At 49.6% G+C, this 22,732-nt stretch overlaps 2 protein-coding genes across 9 annotated transcripts in view; one reads left to right on the forward strand and one right to left on the reverse strand.

Moving 5' to 3' along the window:
* Positions 1-11,365, reverse strand: part of LOC144272214 (uncharacterized) — a 30,413-nt gene extending 19,048 nt beyond the window's left edge. For 3 of the 8 annotated variants that reach the window (XR_013347511.1, XR_013347510.1, XM_077830130.1), the window contains exons 1-3: positions 11,313-11,365; positions 8,991-10,335; positions 6,552-6,669 (exon numbers count right to left, since the gene is read on the reverse strand). Coding sequence is in view for 4 of the 8 variants with exons in the window: in XM_077830130.1 (XP_077686256.1) it covers positions 6,552-6,669; positions 8,991-10,186 (1,314 nt within the window). In the remaining 4 variants the exon portion in view is untranslated. Of the gene's footprint in view, positions 1-370; positions 6,670-8,990; positions 10,336-11,312 lie in introns of all 8 variants that reach the window. The other 5 variants (XR_013347513.1, XR_013347512.1, XM_077830133.1 and 2 more) reach the window with 3 other exon arrangements.
* On the forward strand, positions 2,455-3,609 carry LOC144272216 (uncharacterized). Its single transcript, XM_077830136.1, has one exon. It carries the CDS (start codon positions 2,455-2,457, stop codon positions 3,607-3,609), a length of 1,155 nt encoding a protein of 384 aa, XP_077686262.1.
* Positions 11,366-22,732: the final 11,367 nt, after the last annotated feature.

A 22,732-nucleotide genomic window follows, 5' to 3' on the forward strand; every position in this document is an offset into this window, starting at 1 on the left:
AGTCAGACTGTGGGGAGAAGGCCGTCAGCACCCCTGCACATTCACACTGAGCCTCAGCAGCAGCTCATCCCATTCTAGGAGGGGGCTGCCAAGGCGGGGGGGTTACAGAAAAGAGGGGGCCTGGTGGGTGGGATACAACCTATGAGCTGAACAAATTGGGAGAGGGGTCATGGCGGTACAGGGAGAGTACCCCAAGGACAGGGACAGGTGAGGTGTTAAGAGAAAGGAGGAAAATGGAGATGGAAGAGACTGGCACGGAGAGAGAAAACAGATGGTGAAACAGAGGGAAATGGAGGAATGGGGACTGGGAGGCAAGGCTCCCAGCAACTGTCCTGCAGCTTTCTGTCTGTAAAAATGAGTTGATACTGACCTCAGCTCCTGGGCAGGACGGTGCTGGAGAGAGAAGCTGAATCCGAATGGGTTTTCCTTGCTCATGCACCTGAACAATATGCCTGGAGGAGCTGTGGGACCTGGAGCAGCTCTGGGGGTGGCTTATTGGAACCTGACCTTTTAGGATCAGACGCCTTCGGTGGGGAAATCCACAAAACTGAAGAATCTAATGCCCTGAAATGCCCGAGGTTTCTAGCCTGGGATTTAGCACCGCTGTGACTGACAGGGACTTCTGGGAATTGTTTCCCACCCCCAGATGTATATAATAGTCTGTGTAATCCCAAGAAGTGAGAATGCGAACCTCTCAGCCCTGCTGAGGCCCAAGCCTGGGCCCTTCAACTCCTGCAAGAAGTGAGGCAGAGAAAGGAAAACAGAGGGAGCTCAGGACAAAGACAGATCTCTTCCTCTAGTGGTTAGCTGCAGCTTCCCAGTACTGGCAGCATTTACAGCTATAACAGGGAGAGGGCAGCAGATCTCTGAAGCCTGTGAAATATGGGAGAATGGAGAGGAAGTGCTGGCCTGGGGCTTCCCAGGATCAATAGTGGGATTGTTTCAAGGGCAAAGAGTACTGAGCGGGAGATGCTTCTTTTTTCAGGTACCAGTGACCATAAAGGAAGTGGAGGACTTGTGGCACCTTAGAGACTAACCAATTTATTTGAGCATAAGCTTTCGTGGGCTACAGCTCACTTCATCGGATGTGACAGTCTATTGCACCAAAGGGCAGTAGGTGCTTTTGGACCCTCATCAGAGGGTCTTCTACAGGGATGTCATGCAGGAGAATTACAAGACTCTGATCTCCCTGGGTAAGGGCTTGTTCTCCTTCACTTATGAGAAGGCTGCACTCTCTATGAAGGACATAGGTCAGTTTCTGGACAGGGTTCTTCCCAAGTCCCTTAGAATTCTGGGCAATCAGCACAAAACTGTGCGAGAGAGAGAATGCCACAGTCCCATCTCTTCCTAGGGAAAAGAAGTTGCAGAAACACAATGGCAGTGCTAAATTTCCCAGAGCCAGAGCTTGCACTGAGGGAGGAGATATTATATTTATTTGTCCAGGGTCATTTATGTACATGTAATCACTGTATTTCTCCACTTCATCCTCTGAGTGTGTTCTGGACACTCTGAAGGTTTAGTAATGGGTAAGTGGCTTAATGTTTGCAGCTCAGCTGAATCACTGAGTCCTGCAACGGGTAGACACTCAGTCTGAATCTCTCTCGGTCACATCTCACACCAGAACACTGCCTTTCCCAAAGAGACTCAGCAAACTCTTTCCCATCCATTTTGATAATACAAGCACCAGTAAAGAAAGACACTGGGTTTAAAATCACAGAACAGTTTTTGTAACCAACCTGGATCTCCCATTTTGCTTTCCGTGACCAGGATTTCTGACACCTAAACCTGGCAGGATCTCCTGCACAGAACAAGGGGAATAGCCATGGGGGTCCCTGGAATCAGGGGAAAGTAAGATACCAGTGATACCTGTACAGGTGAGGAGGAAAATTAAGTCAGAAACCATTACTAAGTGAAAAAAAGAGCTGAAGTCCCAACCAAGCCATTGTGAGCTCTCACGTTTGTGTTTCATCAAATTCAATACTATAAACAGCTGTTCTCTCACATCCCTCATAGATCTCCCAGAGGTCTTTCTAGAAGCCAGTAAGCCTTCCCTTCACTCGGCCTTTGTAGAGCTGAGGATATGGGATGTTGGTACTGCAATGCTCTCTCCTCTGGAGAAGGGATTTAAAAGAAATTGGTTCCTGAATTTCAATCTGAATTAAAACAGACAAAAATCATGATGAACCCTCTGCAGTTTCCTTTCTCCTTCACACAGAGAATGAGCGGTGTCTGAGTTTCTGTTTTTTCCAGCAGATGTTTGGATCGTGAATGAGAGTGCAGAGAACCTTCAGCAGAAAGGACTTAAGCGAGGGGAACCAGATGGAACAATTTCAGGGAGATCCGAAGAGAATGTTTTCCAGAATCCTGATCAAGAAAGAGCCCATGAGAGTTGTAACTGCCCAGAAAGACAGAGGGTAAACTCTCCAAAAGAGAGAGAAAATCCACTTACCGTGGATGAGACCTCACAAACATCAAAGGCACCACTGTCCATCAGAGAGCTGTCGCCACAGGCAGTCAATGAACGCTAAGTGTTGTGAGAAAAGGTACAGCAGGGGCTCAGGCCTCAATGGCTGCCAAAGAGCCCCGATGGGAAAGAAATCCTATCCATGTGCAGACTGTGAGAAGGTCTTCAGCTGGAGCTCAGCCCTGATCACCCACCAGAGAATCCACACGGGTGAGAGGCCCTACAAGTGCCCTGCCTGTGGGAGAGGCTTCAGCCAGAGCTCCAACCTTGTCAGACACCACCGCACCCACACCGGGGAGCGGCCCTACGAGTGCGGTGAGTGCGGGAAGAGCTTTGGCCTCAACTCCCACTTCCTCAAGCATCAGCGCACCCACGCCAAGCCCTACCCTTGTGGGGTCTGCCAGAGAGGCTTCTACAGCTCCTTGGCCTTGGGCAGGCACCAGAGAGCCCACGCACAGGAGCAGTGCTACACCTGTACAGACTGTGGGAAGAGATTTCGGGTGCGCTCGGCACTAGCCCAGCACCGCAGGACGCACACAGGTGAGAGGCCCTTCCAGTGCTCCAACTGTGGGAAGGGCTTCAGCCAGAGCTCCAACCTGCTCACGCATCAACGCGTCCACACTGGGGAGCGGCCCTTCCACTGCACTGAGTGTGGGAAACGCTTTGCTGTCAGCTCCCACCTCAGCACTCACCAGAGGAACCATCGCGCGGAGCGGCCCTGCCAGTGCACTGCCTGCGGAAAAGGCTTCGCCAACCCTGCCAAGCTACTCGCCCACCAGAGACGCCACACGGGGGAGCGGCCCTTCCAGTGCCCTGAGTGCAGAAAGTGCTTCAGTGACAGCTCCCTCCTGGTGAAACACCAGCGTATCCACACTGGGGAGCGGCCCTTCCAGTGCCCCGAGTGCGGGAAGAGCTTCAACCGGAACCTGACCCTACTCAGACACCGGAGAGTGCACACCGGGGAGAGGCCCTATATCTGCCCTGCCTGCGGGAAGGGCTTCAGCCAGAGCTCCCACCTCAGCACTCACCAGAGAGTGCACACAGGGGAGCGGCCCTACAAATGCCCCACCTGCGGGAAGGCCTTCAGCCAGAACTCCAACCTGATCCGGCACCAGAGGAACCACAAGCACCAGGGCACACTGTAACCAGCTCATCAGCACTTGCCTCACACAAGCGAAATCTGCACAGGCACACTTTGTGGCAAAAGCTTCAAACAGAGCTCAGACCTTACAAGGAAACAGGGACGCCACATGGGGAAGGAAGCGACGGCTGTCAAACAAATCAAGTCCTACCATTTGAATAGTGCCGAGGAAGTGCTGAAAGCAGGAAGCGGTGCACTGCAGGGAAGTGATTGCTTGGTGATGTTTTTGGATGGAGTAGAAGGAGAAACAAGGTGACAAAAAGAGGGGGATAAATCTGATAATCTACAGGCATTTGAAAGGGATACATACCAAGGGCAAGGAGAACTTATTTAGGGTTGCACAACAGATGCAGCTAACAGCAGCAGGATGAAATTAAAAGGGGAAGCATTTTTTAAAAAAGTTCTTGACAGGACTATGTATTATTGAGCAGTTGGATATTATCCCCAGAAAGCAATGGTAGCTTCCTCATTTGGGACTTTTTGAAATGTGTTTTTCAGGTTAATATACTATAGGAAGACAGGGAGATGGATCAGATGAATTAATGAGTCCTTTCTACCTCTCATGTCTCTGATTCTCTCAAAGGAGGGAACAAAGGCAAAGTTGCTAAAAACTATGGTGGTAAAGGAAGGTGAATTTGTTTTAATCTCAAGTCTATTGAATGACCCAACCTATCCTTAAAATATGTTATTTACTGATACTGGATACATGATTCCTGCCATCCTTCTCTCCAGAACAATAGGGTAAGCCATCTTGTTTAGACAGTTTTACTAACCTATTTAATGCTGGTATTTTTATTGTAAAGCTAAGTGATATCAGAGACCAGAACAGAATGCAAATAAGTTTCTCTACCTCTCTAAGAGGAGTAAGAATTTAAGGCTTCCCAATTTTAAGCCCAGATATGCAAATTAGACGGAACTTGTTGCAGAAAGGAAGGTATCTGAGGACTAAAGCCACAGACATTACAGTCCTTACCTTGCCGAGAGGAGCACTATCTATCAAAAAAATAATATGTTAACTGGAAAGGAGAAATAATTGGACAAAATTACAGCAAGGATATGTGGATTGTGAGTGGTATAAAAAGGACTTTCCATACAAATTGCAGAGATTGAAAAAGAAACATTCACATAGGAGCAGTTTGGTTCACTGATACTATTTTGTAATTCTCTTCAGTTAGTTCTGTCTTTTCAAACGTTTCCACTACTTTCTGCACTGTGATTTTACTATCTGAATTGTCGCTGTACATCTTAGCTCTTCCCCCGACTCCTCAAAGACAGACCAAGTATTCTTAGGACTAAGAACCCTCCCCTTTTACTAAAGCAGCCTAGACATGAAATTATCAGCACCCGTAGATGGTTTCTTATTTATGCACATTAATATCCGATGAAGTGAGCTGTAGCTCACGAAAGCTTATGCTCAAATAAATTTGTTAGTCTCTAAGGGGCCACAAGTCCTCCTTTTCTTTTTGTCTTGTATTGGTATCCTGATAGCATACTTACAAAAATGCATTGTTTTGTTCACCGTTAATGGTATGTGCACTCAGGAGAGAACCAAAGGAAAGCTATGAATTTGTATGTTGACAGCAACAAAATGAATCTGGAAAGGATTAAATCCATACATCTGTTGGTCCCTCATTCTTCTAGGCTGGTATTTGCTGTTTGCTCCAATTTAAGTGTTCATTCCAGCAGCACAGTGTCCCCCACTGTAAAGAGCCACTGAGACTGCTAGAGATGTATGTCACTGGGCTTTCAGTTCGCAAACCATTCCAATCTCAGGCATGTTACTAGAATGTTTTAAGGCAGTGGTTCCCAAACTTTAACAGCCTGCGAACCCCTTTCACTAAATTGTGAAATCTTGTGAACCCCCTCCTAAAAATGATATTTCCAGGGATTTAAGTTAAAATTTCCTCTGCACTCCATGGGGCTTTTGCTGCTGAACCCCGTTTACCGCCCCGGTCAACTGAGCTCCACTGAGCTCGGGCTGCAGGTCCCGCTGACCACAGGGACTCGGGGTGCCAGCCCCAACTGCTCGGCCCCGCTCTCCCTGGGGCTTGGGCTGCCAGCCCTGCGTGGACCACTGGGGTTCGGGTGGCCGGCTCCCCTGCTGATGGGGTCAGGGCTCGGGCTGCCAGCCCCAACTGCCTGGCCCCGCTCTCCCTGGGGCTCGGGCTGCCAGCCCTGCAACTGGGTCCCACCTTCTGCCTCTAATGCCCAAGGTCCTCTGGCTGCCATTAGTGAAATTTTTCTGGTGAACCCCCTGTAACGTTCTGCGAACCACTGTTTTAAGGGAAACAAGGTCTTTTATTAATATTATTTAGCCAAGTTCCTTTACAATGAAACACAAACCACAATTTTTTTAGGGCCTGATGAGTGAATCAGAGGAGCATTGTGATGAATGAGACTGACCAAGCATGTGACACTTTGGACATCTGAATCCTACTTTGGTGGGAAACTACTGTAAATAACCCCATTACTATTTTCTCAGCAAACAGCTAAGATACGGGGCTAGGATAAGGGCCATGTGTCAGGGCTGACCCAATCTCTTCTAAACACACAAATGATTACAGAAAGCAGGTGAATCTGTTCCATGGGGAAGGTGGCACTTCATCAAAAAAGCTTTCCCAGCTCCAACAGGGAAGCATTACCCTCCTAAAAAAACCACCAAATCATTGCACCATTGGATGGATCTTGAAATTCATGAGTAATTAGAATCAGGTACTACAAGTTACTTCAGTATGGAAAGTTACTTTCATTTTTGGGAGGGAGGTGACACAAAAACAATTTTTTCTGCTTCCTCTCTGTGCATTAGGCTGAAAAATACAGGGATTGGCATTATTTCCATTAATCACACTTTTGAACTTGTTCTCTCCTAAGAGTTATATTTCAATCTACATGATTTGCCCAGCCTTACTTACATTAGTGTAACATTCAGGGCATAATAGAGCATACTTTCATTTTTCCACTCTGAAATACTCCTGGAACTTGTTTTTTTAATTTACAATTTCTGGGTCGATCCTGCTTCCTGGGCTTCCGGTCACTGGGAGAAGACAGCTGACAGAGCAGGAAACTGAAAAAGCAAAAGGGGAAGATTAAAAAAGAAAAGGGGGGGGGGGTGGAGATGTAAAATGGAAATAAATAAGCACAAAGGAGCAACATGGAGGGAATAAGATAGCCCTTAAAAAGTTTCTTTTGTCATCATCTTTGAATTCTGAATGGAAGTACACTACGTTGCAAGAAAGAACACAGCCTGCCAATGACTTCTACATTTTGTAAGGGGAATACCACAACTAGCAGAGAAACATTATATAGCTAGCTAAAACAATTTAAAAGTTTTAAAGGAAGCTAAACTACTAGTGATTTCCATTTTACTTTGGGCAGCAAATAGTTTAGGGTAAAATCAGAAATGTCAGGATGGAAAAATAGACAGCCAGTTATAGTGGTTATTTTAATAGGCATATTGAAGTACAAAAAGATAAACTCTACTTGTATGGCACTGCTCCATCACACGACTGCAGATATATCCCAGTGAGTCTGGTCCCTCTCAAAGAATATTACAGTTCACAACAGAATGAATCTAAAGTCTGTAGCAAAAGTTTGCATTATAAGTTACGATGACAATAAGCTCTGACTTATATCAGAAGTTCTATTTGTCTGTTTGAATACTGCAAGTGTACAATTCAGCTATATAAAAATATCAGGTCTGCGAAAGACTTTTTGTACCTCAGGTCATCCACTGTACAGTAAATTCTGAAGACAAGTCAAAGGATTCTTTCATCAGTTTTGTTATCTGTGAACGTGCTGTTAAATTGAATTCAATTCCCCCACAGTGTAATTCATCTGACTCAATTCTTTGATATATTTACAATGCATAAGTTTTCATTCCAACTGCAACAGTACATTTTTGGCCTAAAAACATGGAGCTGTGAGTATGCAACAGAGAACCAAAGACACATGCCTTTCTAAATATATCCTTAAAGTGCAAAATGTGTGTTTCCACACAACGGCATGAAAATATAGTTAGTCTGAGAAAGTCAATGCACTCAATATAGAAAATAGGAACATGCATTTAAACATGCTCAAATTATGGAAACTATTTCTTCCTTTTTTTCCTGGCATAAGTGACTTTTTGTGTAATAATAAGTGATAAGCAAACATTTAAAGTAGGTTCTATAAGAGTGTTGCTAAAATGATTTAAAGCTTACAGGATCTTAGGATGAAGCCCTGGTTTAAGAAGAGCTATGCTGTCGTAAAGGCACCACATTTTCCCCTGCTGTTTTTGTTTACTTTAAAAATATGTTTAGCGCTCCTCAGAATCTGTAGAGTGTCATCTCAGTTCTGTTAAAGATGATCTCTCGGCCACATTTAACATGAAATCCCATAACGACCGCAGTCAAATCAAGTTATTTCCAAGTTTTTCCAATGTAATAGGTTCAGTAACCAAAGACAGCAATACGTTAACAGTATACTTGATTTGGCCAAACAACGTCAGAGATTAGAATCTCTCTCTACCAACAAATTTTCTATTCTGAAAAGCTTAAAATTTAAAAAAAAAAAATTTACTCTTTCAGCTTTGATACAAAATGATGTTCTGGAAGTTCAAAATTGTTCAAAGTAACCTGAATTACAGATTCGCCCCACTTGCCTTATTTATTTTCTGAAATGAAAAAAGGCTGATCTCCAACATCACACAGTAAGACCTGCCACTCTTCAAACCTATCTCACTCAGGGCACCAAGCTGTGCTCGGATGCTGAGCAGAACTTTCCTTTCCCTTGGGAAAGTAAGAAAAAAAGGCTCAGACACTATTTTCTAGATATTTACAGTCCTTTAGAAACAAATTGCACTTCACAGGTTAAAATTCCATTAATCTTTCCCTACCCAATTTCTGGTACCAGCGTAAGCAAAAAGTTGGACTCCAATTTGGGCAGGAATGTCACTTTCTTTAATCTTCACCCAAGGGATCTCAATTTACATCTTGCAGCCAAAGACTCACCCCTCCCCTTTTTTTTTTAAACAATCCCTATAAAATTGAACATTTTGGCTGAATGGTAATCCTTACGACTCTAGCTTAGAAGAGGCATCCTACCTATTTAAAACAAAATAGCGAAGGATGAACTCTGTGAAACTCTATTGTAACCGTGTAACATTTTGAACACAACACTGATTGTATGGAGCACTGGGAGACTTCTTGGAGAGATGTCTGGTGTGACAAAGAAAAGTGTTTGCCTTGCATCTTTAGAATGCAGAATTCCACGTCAGAATGTTTTCTTGAACAACACTAGTGTGACTCGGGGTTTTTATTTGATAGAAATTAACTCAGCCACTCCCTCCCCCATTTGGGGTGGGGACGCAGGGAACCACACCCAATTTTGGTTTTAGTGATTATTTACTGCTCTCCATCTTGTTGCTGCTCTCTGTCATGTTGATGATGTTGTTCTGGGTGGTCATCTTGGTGCAGCTGTTTCTGTTCCTGCCTTTTCTTTTCAGCTAGTGCTTTTGCCCTTGTAGTCATTGCTCTGGGCCTGATGTCGCACCCCTCTTCATCCTGCTGATGCTTTTTACAATGTTTCTCAAATGTAGACATTTTGGCATAAGTCCGGTTGCAAACCATGCAATGATAGGGCCTCTCCCCACTGTGCGTTCTCATATGAAGCTGGAGATAAGAGGACCTAGAAAAAGTTCGGCTACAAACAGAACAGCAGTGAGGCTCACGGGCTTCATGTGTTTTTAGGTGCTGTTTGAGAGATGAGGCCTGCTTAAAGGCCTTACTGCATGTGGTACATTTGAAATTCCTCTCCCCAGACTCAAGGAGCTGATGCGACATGAGGTGAGCAGAGGAACGGAAGTTTTTCCCACACTTCTCACATTTGTAGGGCCTCTCACCAGTGTGAAGGCGGATGTGCAGGATTAGTCCTGCCTTCTGTGTGAAGGCCTTCTCGCACTGGGTGCATTTGAAAGGCCTCTCCCCTGTGTGGACACGTCGGTGAGTCTTCAGGTGTGAGGCACGCCCAAAGTTCTTCCCACAGTCCTCACATTTGAAGGGCTTTTCCCCCGTGTGGATTGCTTTGTGCCTCACAAGGTGCGAGGACTGTAGGAAGAGCTTCCCACACACATTGCACTTGTACTTCCTCTCGCCCGTGTGCGAGCGCAGATGCAGGGCCAAGTGGGAGGAGGAGATGAATTTCTTGCCACAGAGCGGGCAGGTGTGGGGTCGCTCGCCAGTGTGAATGCGTTTGTGCAGTACCAGGCCAGAGGACAGAGCAAAGGTCTTCCCACACATGGGACACTTGTAAGGCTTCTCTCCTGTGTGAACGCGCTGGTGCTTCACCAGAGCTGATGTCTGCGCAAAGGTCTTTCCACAGAGCTCGCAGCGATACGGTCGCTCCGCAGCATGAGACATCTCATGAAGCTCCAGCTCTGTCAGCTGGGCAAAAGATCTGCCACATTCAGAGCATTTAAACGGTTTGCTAATGAGAACTGATTTGCTGGGTGGATTGTTTGTTGATAAGTTACTAGTCATGGAACTATTAATAACAGAACTACTGGGTACCATTGTTGGTAACGAGAAACTTTGAGAATTCATCATTGTATCAGCTTGGCATATAACGTAACGTAATGTAATGTAACGTAACGATGGGGGGAATGGTATTTAGTCACGGAGAATCATAACAATGGTCTCCTCAATTTAAAGAGGAACAAATTTCAGCATCAGGTACACAGATGAATAGTTAATACCTGAAAGGGGAAAAAAGACGACAGAATGACATTCACCCTCACAATGCAATTCCACAAAACAATTTGATGTAAAGTGAGCCAATGCTAAGCGCTGTCATTGTCTCATGGTGTTTCTCTGCTTTCTGCTTGTGACCTACTGCGCCATGGTGTCTCAGTCTTGTGTGTTTGGGTTTGGTCCTTGTTTTAAATTAAGATGTCTCTGCGGCTACCAAATCAAGAATGGGTCTGTGTAAAATTTTCAAAAATACCTACGTGATTCAAGTAGCCTAAGCCTCATCCTGAACAGTGACGCGGGCACTTTGGGGCTTTCCTCACCCCCTTGTTGTTACACGTTTCAGTAGCTGCCCAGTGACCACGGGCAGGAACTGAGGCTGCCTGGTCAGACACGCAGAGTTGATGATTAAGACTAAGAGCAGGTCGCAGAACCGATGACATTTCCCGCTCCAGCCTCAGGGCAGCGGGGCTGGGGCTGTCAGCCAGCCGGACCCCTCCCGCCCCCCGCCGCCGCGGGCGCCAAAGCGGGACCCTGGAGCTCCCAGCCGGAGTGGCGGTGGGTGCCGGACCCCCGCTCCCTCCCCAGGGCTCGGGCGCAGCCCCCTTGAGTCGCGGTTGTTTTCAGTGAAAGGCAGGGACGGGTCAGGGGCTTCCCCGACTTTGTGTTTATTGCCCTGACCCGCCCCTGCCTTTCACTGAAAACAACCGCGAGAAACTCTTAGCCTGACTGGTGACACGGAGCACCCCGGCCCGCCGGTCGCTCACGTGAGGAGCAGCCGGCCGGGGCCGCCACCCACCGCAGGACACGGGGGCGGGCCCTGAGGGCGGAGCAGGAGCCCCGGGGGCTGACAGCGCCGGGCTGCCCGGCCAGGCAGCCGCGGGCTCCTCGCCCCGCACCCGGGCGACACTCGCCCCCCGCCCCGCGCGGCCCGGCCCGGCGACAGGAAGGGCCGCCCCGCCCCGCGCCCCAGAACCGCTATTACCCGGCAGCGGCAGCGGCAGCTTCCCAGACTGGCTTCCACGCCCCGGAAACGATCCCTGCGACCCGGAAACACAGCGCCGGCGCCGCAGCCGCTGCCCCACACTGCGCATGCGCTCCGGACGCGCGCGGCAGGCGTGGGAGGTGTGAGGCCCCAACCACCCCCCCGCCCCGGAAGTCCCGTGCCCACCGTTGCCTGCCCGGACTGGAATTTGCGACACACGCGGGGGGAGGGGGCGAAGCTTCAGGCTGTGCCCCGCCCCCTCCGAACCCGGCTGGGCACGTCCACCTATGGCCCTGCTGCACGGCCCGGCGCACGGGAGGGCGGGGTTTCAGGCGCACGCCGCTCTTAGTCACCGTGCTTTCCACGGTAGCTCGTAGGGGCCAAGACAGAGCGCGCGCTGCGCAATTAAGAATCCGCGAGACCAGAAGCTCTGAGCCTGCGCGCAACGCTGCCGCCATCACCTAGGAAACCCCTCGCTACAGCACGCGCCGGCCCAGCTGCGGCCGTCGACTTGTTCCGGCCCCTCAATTCGCGCAGCCTCGCCACGTCGCCCCGGCCCCCGCCCCTTCAGCCCCCAGCCCCCGCCGCCGCCCCGTAAACCGCCCGGCCCCCGCCCCCTCACCACGGCCCTCGCCCCGTAACCCCCCAGCCCCCGCCCCACCCCGCCCCTTAACCCCCCGGCCCCCGCCCATATCCCGCCCCCTCATCCCCCAGCCCCCGCCGCCCCGTAACCCGCCCGGCCCCCACCCCCTCAGCCCCCCGCCCCCTCACCACGGCCCTCGCCCCGTAACCCCCCAGCCCCCGCCCCCTCATCCCGCCCCACCGCCTCACCCCGCCCCTTAACCCCCCGGCCCCCGCCCATATCCCGCCCCCTCATCCCCCAGCCCCCACCGCCCCGTAACCCGCCCGGCCCCCACCCCCTCACCACGGCCCTCGCCCCGTAACCCCCCAGCCCCCGCCCCCTCATCCCGCCCCACCGCCTCACCCCGCCCCTTAACCCCCCGGCCCCCGCCCATATCCCGCCCCCTCATCCCCCAGTCCCCGCCGCCCCGTAACCCGCCCGGCCCCCACCCCCTCAGCCCCCGCCGCCCCGTAACCCGCCCGGCCCCCACCCCCTCACCACCCCATAACCCGCCCCCTCAGCCCCCAGCCTCCGCCGCCCCGTAACCCGCCCAGCCCCCGCCCCCTCATCCCATCCCATCCCACCCCACCGCCTCACCCCGCCCCTTAACCCCCCGGCCCCCGCCCCCTAACCCGTCCGGCCCCCGCCCCCTCATCCCCCAGCCTCCAGCGCCCCGTAATCCGCCCGGCCCCCACCCCATAACCCGCCCCCTCAGCCCCCAGCCTCCGCCGCCCCGTAACCCGCCCGGCCCCCGCCCCCTCACCCCGCCCCTTAACCCCCTGGCCCCCGCCCATAACCAGCCCCCAGCCCCCGGCCCCCTCAGCCCCCGCCGCCCCGTAACCCGCCCGGCCCCCTCAGCCCCCGGCCCCCTCAGCCCCCACCGCCCCGTAACCCGCCCGGCCCCCTCAGCCCCCACCGCCCCGTAACCCGCCCGGCCCCCGCCCCCTCACCCCCCGCCGGCAAGGCACCTGCCCAGCCCCCACCCCCTCACCCCGCCCCAGAACCTGCCCAGCCCTCACCCCAGAACCCCGCAGCCCTCATCCCACCCTGCCGCCCCATAACCTGCCCAACTACCTCACCCTGCCCCGCAACCTGCATTATAACCCCCGCCCCCCTCACCCCACCCCACCTCCCCATAACCTGCCCTGTAGCCCCCACCCCCTCACCTGCCCAGCCCCTCACCCCACTTCACCACTCCATAACCTGCCCGACCACCTCACCCCGCCACAGCCTGCTGTAACCCTGCCACGCTGGCCCCTACCGTACCACCCCATAACCTGCCCTAACCCTGCCACGCCGCCCCAGAGCCTGCTGTAACCCCACCAAGTCACCCTGCCACGCTGCCCTGGAGCCTGCTATAAAAGTACTACATAACACCCTACCACGCAACTGGCCATAACCATGCCATGCAACCCATAAGATAGAATCAAAGAAGATTAGGGTTGGAAGAGACCTTGGGAGGTCATCTAGTTCAACCGCCTGCTCAAAGCAGCAGCAAACATAACCCCCTGCAGGCAAGCTGCCGTAACCCTGGCACAGAGTCTGCCATAATCCCACCATATCACCTTCTGCGATGCAGCCTACCGTAACCCCATCATCTCACCCACTGCCACGCAGTCTGCTGTAACCCCACCAGGTAAGCCCCTGCCATAGAACCTGCCATAACCCTGGTATGCCACCTCATAGCCTGCTACAGCCCTGCCACATAATCCCCTGCCACGTAACCTGCTGCAATCCCACTGCATCACCCTGCCACGCAGCCGCATGGCCTGCCAGAATCCCACCATGTCACCTGGCCGCACAACCTGCCCTAACCCACCATGTAATCTGCTGTAATCCCACCACGTAAACTCTTGTAATCCCTGCCTTGTCACCCTACCACACAGCCTGCCCTAACCTACCATGTAACCCTGCCATGCTGTATCACCCGCTCGCCTGCTGTGTCCGTACAACGTAAACCCCTACCATGTAACCTGCCGTTACACTGCCACCGCACCTAGCCATACCCCCTGCCATAAACCTGCCCCGCAGCCTGACGTAACCCAGGCACATCACCCCAGCATGCCACCACATAGCCTACCATAAACCCACCACGTAACCTGCCACACACCTTGCTCTAATCCTGCCTTGGTGCCCTGTAGCCTGCTATAACCCTGTCATGCTACCTGCTGTAACCCCACCAAATCACTTGGTCACCCACCTTTCCCCATTGTAACCCTGCCACGGTGCCCCATAGCCTGCCATCTGCCGTGCAGCCACATCCTACAGCAAAGAGAGGGGGGCTTTTGTGTGACTGCAGCTGATCCACTCCCCAGCTCTGGACATGTTCTCCCATTGTCCCAGCCGTACCCACTCCGGTGCTGTGTGCGTGTGTGGGGTAGCTGTGGCGCTCAGGAGGCTGCGTTTGTCACAGCCATGACCCATATAGTAGAAAGGTCAAGCTAGCATTTAAGTGTGGACCAGGCCAGAGTCCTGCTGCTAAGGAGACCCAGACTGATCGTTGCTGTGTGGAGACCGAACAGAGCCACCAGTGCTGACAACACTGTAATTTGCATTGCACAACACGACAGGTGAGCACTTGAAGCAAATTGCATTTCGTCGCAAAAGGGATGGTCTAGGTCGGGGTGGGCAAACTTTTTGGCCTGAAGGCCATATCGCGGTTCCGAAACTGTATGGAGGGCCGGGTAGGGAAGGCTGTGCCTCCCCAAACAGCCTGGGCCCTGCCCCCTCCCACTTCCCGCCCCGACTGCCCCCCTCAGAATCCCCACCCCATCCAATCCTCCCTGCTCCTTGTCCCCTGACCACCCCTCCTGGGACCCCCCACCCCTAACTGCCCCCCAGGACCCCCCCCATCCAATCCCCCCCCACTCCCTGCCCCCTTACCATGCCGCTCAGCGCACCAGGACTGGTAGCCGCGCCACCCGGCCAGAGTCAGCCACGCTGCCGTGCAGTCTAGATTCCAGAGTGCTGGCAGCACGGTGAGCTGAAGCTGCGGGGGATGGGGGGACATCAGGGGAGGGACCAGGGGCTAGCCTCCCCAGCCAGGAGCTCAAGGGCCAGGCAGGACCATAGGTTGCCTAACTCTGGTCTAGGTTGACAGTCATGCCTCAGTACAGGGGGATGGACTATATGACATCTCAAGGTCCCTTCCAGTCCTGCTTAAATCTGTGATGTACAAATGAAAACATTTACTTTGGATCAAGCCAGTTTCAAATGTGGCAGGATAAACTGTAGCTTGCATAATATTTATACTCTTAATTCTGCATTTTAAATTACTAAAAAGGGATGCTGTTCCTAATTTACAAACATATATAAATATATATTATAAATATTAAAGTATATATACACACACACTCACTCAGATGGAAAGTTCCCATAATTTCAAAGAAAGTGGAATGTAGAAACATTAGAAACCAGTGTGCCATTGGAGTCTTTATACAATACTAGTCATATGGGATAAATCCTCTGATTTACTGTAAACTAATGTAGTCTTTGCTGTGCCTAAATCTGGAGGAAATCCACATCCTCATAGCTGAATGTAGCAAGCATGGAAAAGCTGTAGAACATTCTTTGTTTCTGAGTACAGCTCACAATGGTCTGTTAAAGAGAAATGGCAACATGCAGCATGACCATTTAAAAAAGTTTATTATATTTTTAAACTTACAGACCACTTCATGTTTAAAACAAAAATACCAGTGTCCAGTCATGACAGCTAAACAATTCTGAACACTCTGGCATCATGCTGGAATAATTTGCTACTCACAACTGTTCTTCCACCATTGCTGCCACTCCATAAACAAACGATTGTGCATTTGTTTGATCATTTTACTGATAAATTGAATACTGTATTGCAACTAACAATGATTATTGGCACTACTAGGTGTTTATGAGTGTCCACAGTCAAAAACATATTGTCAGTTTCTGGGATAACTGCACCTCTGACTTGCTGGTCTCTCTGAGCCTCAAGTCCGAGGCCTTGAGCTGTCACCTCTCTCCAGGTGGAATCCTGAAATTCTCTCACTCTCAGCCCAGGCTTTGGGCTGTAGTCCCCTGGTGCTGATTATCTCCAGCAGGTTGGACTTAGGTTCAGTCCCTGCAGTTCTGTTCTCTCTGGGAGCTCTGACCAGCAGTGACCAGACAGCCTTCTTAAAGCAATCCAATTGTTTATTTAGAACCAAAGCATTTCGGAGAAAGATGATTTTAGATAAACAGCTTATACAGATGTCAAGTTTACCAGATACCACACGAGAACCTGCTTCGACACAGAAATAAAACCCCCTCCGATCACACACTCCTAGCTGTCACCCAGCACCCCCACACTGGAACCCATATGGGATATCATCAAACTGCAACCCATATTCGATGGGGACCCCATCCTGAAAGAATGGGGGAGGGATAGCTCAGTGGTTTGAGCATTGGCCTGCTAAACCCAGGGTTGTGAGTTCAATCCTTGAGGGGGCCATTTAGGGATTTGTGGCATAAATTGGGGATTGGTCCTGCTTTGAGCAGGGGGTTGGACTAGATGACCTCCTGAGTCCCTTCCAATCCTGATATTCTATGATTCTAAATCTTTCCTGAGCCCCCTCTTCTGGCCTTCAAACAACCCCCCAACCTTATTATTAGAGGCAAGCTCCCAACAGACCAGGACACAACTCAAAGTGGCACCAGATGCAAAACCTGCAGACATATCTCCACTGCTACAATGACCAACACTCCCTACAACATACCTTTCAAGATCCATGGATCCTACACATGCCTATCACAACAGGTGGTGTACCTCATATGGCCCACTAATGCCCCAATAGCAACTATATAGGTGAAACCAGACAATCACTATGCTCTTGAATGAACTCACACAGGAAAATGATAAAAGACAAAAACACCCTGTCACCTGTGGGTGAACACTTTTCACAAAGCGATCATTCTCTATCTGACCTATGAGTCCTCATCCTCAAAGGAAACCTGTACAGCACTTTCCACAGGCGCGCGCGGTACTTAAATTCATCATTTTGCTAGACTCAGAAAATCATGGACTGAACAGAAACATGGTTTATTGAAACAATCTATAATTCAATACCACCACCTGCCTTTCCCTAACCCCACCTTTCTTTCCCCCCTATGACTGGAAGGGTGTTAACAAGATACTTCATCTTGAGTGGTCCCTTGAAATGTGAGTTAGCTACTTAGGCTAAACAATCTGTTCCACCTTGTACTTAGCTGTGACACTGAGTACGTTTCCCAGACATGAAGAAGAGCTCTGTGTAGCTTGAAAGCTTGTCTCTTTCACCAACAGAAGTTGGTCCAATATAAGATATTCCCTCACCCACCTTGTCATCTTCCACCTGGGCATACTGGGTAGGTCTAAACTTCCAACAGAACCCCAAGACTTCTAGGGACTGGGTGGCATAATCTGTTCCCTTCACATTCAACACCAGTTCAGCCTGTCTGCTTCAGGGATCATGTTTTTAGATTCTGCTCCATCTATTGATAACCACCCTTCATAGGGTCGAAGTCACTTTTTAACTGTTTATAGCCCTTTGATTGGTTAACTCCCACCACTGGGAAAACGAGGCTTGTAATTTTGTTGGAGACAGGATGTAGGATCCCTGAAGCTAAGATCTTTCCCCACTGTCTTTCAAGTGTGTGCTGGACTATTCTTATCTGGGAGTTGTCTTGCTGGCTCACCCTCCACTGACTTAAACCAATATAAACTATAATAAAACATTTCACAAGTCTCATACAAAGAGAGGTTACTAACCTTGTACAGTAATTGGAGTTCTTCGACATGTGTCCCCCTTTGGGTGCTCCATGCCTGTGCACTCTTGATTGGAAATTTTTGTCAGCAGCTTCCGCATATGTGCCCCAGGCAGCCTTGTGCTCCATTATGTGGGTTTCTGGGGGAATGGGGGGTGACCCTGCTGCCACCAGTTTAGTTCCTTCTTAACCACAGAAGTCCGACAAAAGACTGAGGCAGAGGAGAAGAAGAGCTGGTCGTGGAGCACCCACAGAACACAAATATAAAATAATTCCAGTTACTGCACAATGTTAGTAACCTCTCCTCTGAGTAGTGTCCCTATGGGTGTTTCACATGAGGAGATTCCTGAGCAGTACTTCAGTTACAGAGGAAGGTGATGTACAGACTGTGGAATAGCATCACCAAAAGCTCTGTCACTTCTGGAAGCAGCCACAAGAGCATAGTGCTAGGGAAATGCGTGCACCGAAGACCAGATGGCTGCCCTGCAGCTGTCTGAGATAGGCATATTTTTCAATAGGGCTACGAGGATTGATTGAAGCCCTGGTAGAATGAGCAATGGCTCTTAGGGTGGGGGAAGAGGAAGTGAACCCCTGAGACTTCGTAACAGGTTAAGATGCATACTGCAACCCATCTGGACAATCTTTGGGTGGAAAACACTTGTACTTTCATTTGCTCTGCAATTGAGATGAAAAGCTGGGATGAAGTCCTAAAGGGCCTAACTCCTGTCTAGGTAAGGGTGAGGTCTCTTCATACATCCAGTATATGGAGGCTTGTTTCCTCTCTCAAAGAGTGAGGCTCAGGTAATACACTGGTAGGTGAATCTCCTGATCAATCTGGAATTCTGAAGAAATTTTAAGTAGGTCACAAAGCTGTGTGTGATGAGTGACAAGGCTCCAAGTGACTTGATGAGTGACAAGACTCCAAGCTCCACTACCTTCTGGAAGTGATGGCTCTGAGGAATGAGATCTGAAGGGACAGATGAAGGAGGGAACAGTTCCCTATAGGTTCCAAATGCGGGTTTCCTCAGGGCATTGGTCCCACACACACACACAGCACTGGAGTGGATACAGCTGGAACGATGGGAGAACATGGTGGAGCTGGTTCCTTGACAGGAGGGAAGAGATAAGAAGGCCCTTGAAAATCCTTTTAGTGGTTGTGTGGGTGAACACTGAAAACCTCTCACTGGGAGAAGCAAAAAGCTGTGAGGGCAGCTAGGTGAACTTTAATGGAGCTCAGCGATAAGCCTGTTTTTAAATTCAACAAGTAATTGAGAGTGTGTTAGTTGAGATTCAAGAGGTGGTATCGATTGGTTACTACACCAAATCTAGAAGTGTTACCATGAAGCAGTACTGTTTGTACTTCTGGGGAGCAATCTTGTTCTATACCAGAGAGCCATCTAGTACCCATGCCTTGAGGTGAAGCACTAAAAGATTGGGGTGGGTGATGAATTCTGATTCCTGGGTGAGGAGCTTTGCTGTCACAGACATGAACCAGCTCCAGGAGCTACACCTGTCTTGGCCATGATGATGATATGGGGATGGCTACTAATTTACCTGTTTCAGTTCGTTCAGGAACTTGCCCAGTAAAGGTGTTAGGGGATAAGTGCATAGCAATATGCAAGGCCAAGGAACGACTAGGGCATCTCACATTGAATTCCAACCGTGCCGTCTCCTCAAGCAGAATCGTCTGCACTTTGCATTGGATGGTGTTGCAAAGAGCTATCTGTGGATGACACCCATTCCATAGCTTTACTGATTTGGTGGGATCATGCTACTCTGTTGTCCAGCATTATTCTGACTGCATGGCCCTTGATGTGGGATAGGAAGTGCTGGAAAGCATAACAAACCACTCTGGGTTCTAAAATGTTGATATGAAGTATCACCTCCTGAGGGGTCTATTTGGCTTGAGCTGTGAGGTTTTGGAAGGGTGCACCCCAGCCTATCAGGGAGGCATCTATAGTGATAGTCCCTGTGGGAGGAGGCTGCAAGAACAAAACTCCTATGCATACCTTTGTGGATCCGTCCATCAGTTTAGAGAATCGAGGACACTCCAAGATATGGACAACCACTTGGATAGACTGTGCTTGAGTGTATAGATGGTTCTCAGCCAGACTTGAAGATGCTGTCTTGCTGCGTGTCACAAAGTTACCAGCTGCCATATGGCCCAGAAGTTGCAGGCAGGCCCTTGCTGTGGTTTGCAGCCTCTGTTGTATTATTGAGATGAGGCTGGACATAGCAGCAAATCTCTCCTGGGGCAACTGTGCTCTGGCGGTGGAGGAGCCCAGAGTGGCCCTGATGAAATCTGTTAATTGAATGGGTGTGAGGACACTTTTCTGCACTGAGGCAGAGGCCCAGTGAGTGGAACAGAGAGAAGGTCGTGCTAGTTGCTGTCTGTATATTAAGGAATTAGGGACCTTTCAGGAACCATTCATCCAGGGAGGGAAAGGTGATTATTCCCATTTGGTTAACATGAGGTGGTGGGGTTCAAACAGGTTATGAGATGCCAGGTCACTATGTGTATTTGACTTTTCTGGGGTATTAAAGTTTCTTCTAACAAACAGTCTCAGGCAGTCTTCCACTTCCCCAGTGGCTGGCAGGGGAACCAGGGTCCACCCTCTAAGCTGGGTTCCAGCTCAGGGACCCTCTAGTTAGCAGCTGTCTGTTCCCTCACTGCCTTTCCCTAAGCCCCTTCCTTACCTTCTGGCACTCCACTCCCCCACAATCTCTGGATTTGCCAGCTGCACAACTCCTTTCCCCCAGGGAGTAACTGGAAGCTACTTGCCTCTGTAGTCCCAAACACACCTCTCTTCTCCCAGGAGTGACTGCCGCCTATGTCCCAGCAGCCATCTTTGCATTATAAATTCAGCCGAGCTGGTTCCTCTTCAGCTGGGCTCCCTCATTCAGTCAGGGGGTCACTTAAGCCACCTGATTCCTCTCAGCTGTGGCCTGTCTTGTTAATTTGCCCCCTTCTTAGCCTACATTAAACCCTTCAGGTAATGTGGGGTGAACACCCCATCACAGGCTCTTTATTTCAAGTTCTGTTCATCACGCCACTTTATATAAGCAATAACCCATAGTAATAGGAAGAGAGCCTGAGACATAAGCCCTTGTATGAAATCCTGCTCACAGAATCTGGCAAGAGCAGGGCTGATATTGCAGAAATACATATTCCTAAGAAGTGCTAGTCACAGAGTACTCACGCAAACACATCCCAATATCAAGTGGTACCAGAACATCGAGATATCAAGGATGGTACAAAAATATTCCCCAAAGATAACAGGAACACACTGACCCCTCCTAAAAGAGAAGGTCAGCATGACAATACGTAATAGAGATGTTTTGATTGAACCAACATGTACAAGATGATAACTAGCCACATCAGGGAGCAGTAACTATGCTAAAGGGGCAGTACTAACTTGTTTGTAGTGGGGAATAAAGATGTCTCTCAGAGGGAGTATCTTCATCTGGCCAAGGGAGGAATGGAAAGTCCCGCCGTTCAGTGGTCCATTGTTATGGGCATGCATGTATTACTGGTCTGTAGAGTCTGCAGGAGACTAGTACCATGCTTTGCCAACAATAAACCTGGCTGGGTGCCTTCGTCCCTTAATGGATCTTGTGGTCATTGAATGGTTCGCTTGAGGTCTGCCATGCCAGCTCTCTGCGCAGGGTTGGGACGGCACACAGAACGAACACACACACAGAGCCAAACATCTAACCACACTGTATACTTTCCTGGGTGTGCGGGATGGAGGTGACCCAATAAATTCTGGTTCTTGCCACAGAGTTGAGCGTATCCAATCTCCATCTTCACACTGACATCAGGCCACAGGAGTCCATGCTATCTCCATTGCTAAATAAAGAGGGAATTTTTTTCAAGACGATTTCCCATACACTGGATCCGTCTGCAGTACTTTTATATGAAGACAGACTTGGTTTGGAATGCGAAAGACATTTTTCTGTCACCATGAGCAGCCAAAAATTCTCAAATCCAAGAGGTTTGAGGATCTGTCATACAGACTCAGTATGAACAGATCTTTAATATTTTCCTTAGCCGTACCGCTCAAAATTGTCATCTACTGGAATTCTCTCTCATTTCCCTTTTCCTCGTTGGTGACTTAGGAAATGAATGAATCTCTGATGTCTGTCATAGTTCAGAGTTCTGTAGTAAAAAGTTTGGGACAGGACTATGGAACCTTTAATAATATATATATTGCTACAGTCATATGTAGTATGCAACTGTACGCCTCTAGTGTGTGATCTCACCACAACTCATCCACTACAAGGTTGGGTCAGGACACTGCTTGCATGGAAGGCCTGTAAGGAAAGCACCAAAAGAAGTGGTGGTACTGATTAAGTAGGTGACACACTTCCCTTGAAACAAAATACTTCAGACCCCGCAAGACGATGAATTCTTTCCCACAAGACTCTCACCACAGGTTTCAGTGCATTTTGGTCTTAAAAGATTCTGGCCTCTACCCATCCTCCTCCCATTTCCCAGCTTACGCACCATAGGGAGAGGCTTTGTAGCTCATCCAGTGTTCCTAGCCTCCCTCCAAATCCAGTTTTCCTCTCAGAATGGAAACCTTTCTTCCCTCCTACTGACAGCAGCAGCCAGACTTCTCGCTCAAGCTCTGGCCTAACGAGTTGGGGGAGTGTCTCAGGAACTTGCTCCTTTGCCTGCTCAAGAGCAGGGAGTGCCAGCCTGGGACCCGACTGGCAGTGACTGGTTTTCTTCCTCCTCCTGCAGCACTCAAGTAGACAGGGAGAGCTACTCTGATGGCTGCTGCCCACTGCAGTGATTGTGTCTTGAACATGGTGGTGGTGGACACACAATTAAAATCTAAGCAAGTCCTGTTTTAAGTAGTTTTAAAGAAATTCACAACGGAAGTTTTAAAAACCTCACTACTGAGAGAAGTATTTAGCAAACCCTAAATGTGGACACAAAACTGCTTTATAGTGACTTTCTATATAGACAATAGAAAACTTTTTTTTTGGGTGTTAAGACATGACAACTTTTAACATCTGGCAAATCAAATTTCCAATA

This window comes from Eretmochelys imbricata, chromosome 11 (assembly GCF_965152235.1).
Source record: "Eretmochelys imbricata isolate rEreImb1 chromosome 11, rEreImb1.hap1, whole genome shotgun sequence".
Classification (NCBI taxonomy): domain Eukaryota; kingdom Metazoa; phylum Chordata; order Testudines; family Cheloniidae; genus Eretmochelys; species Eretmochelys imbricata.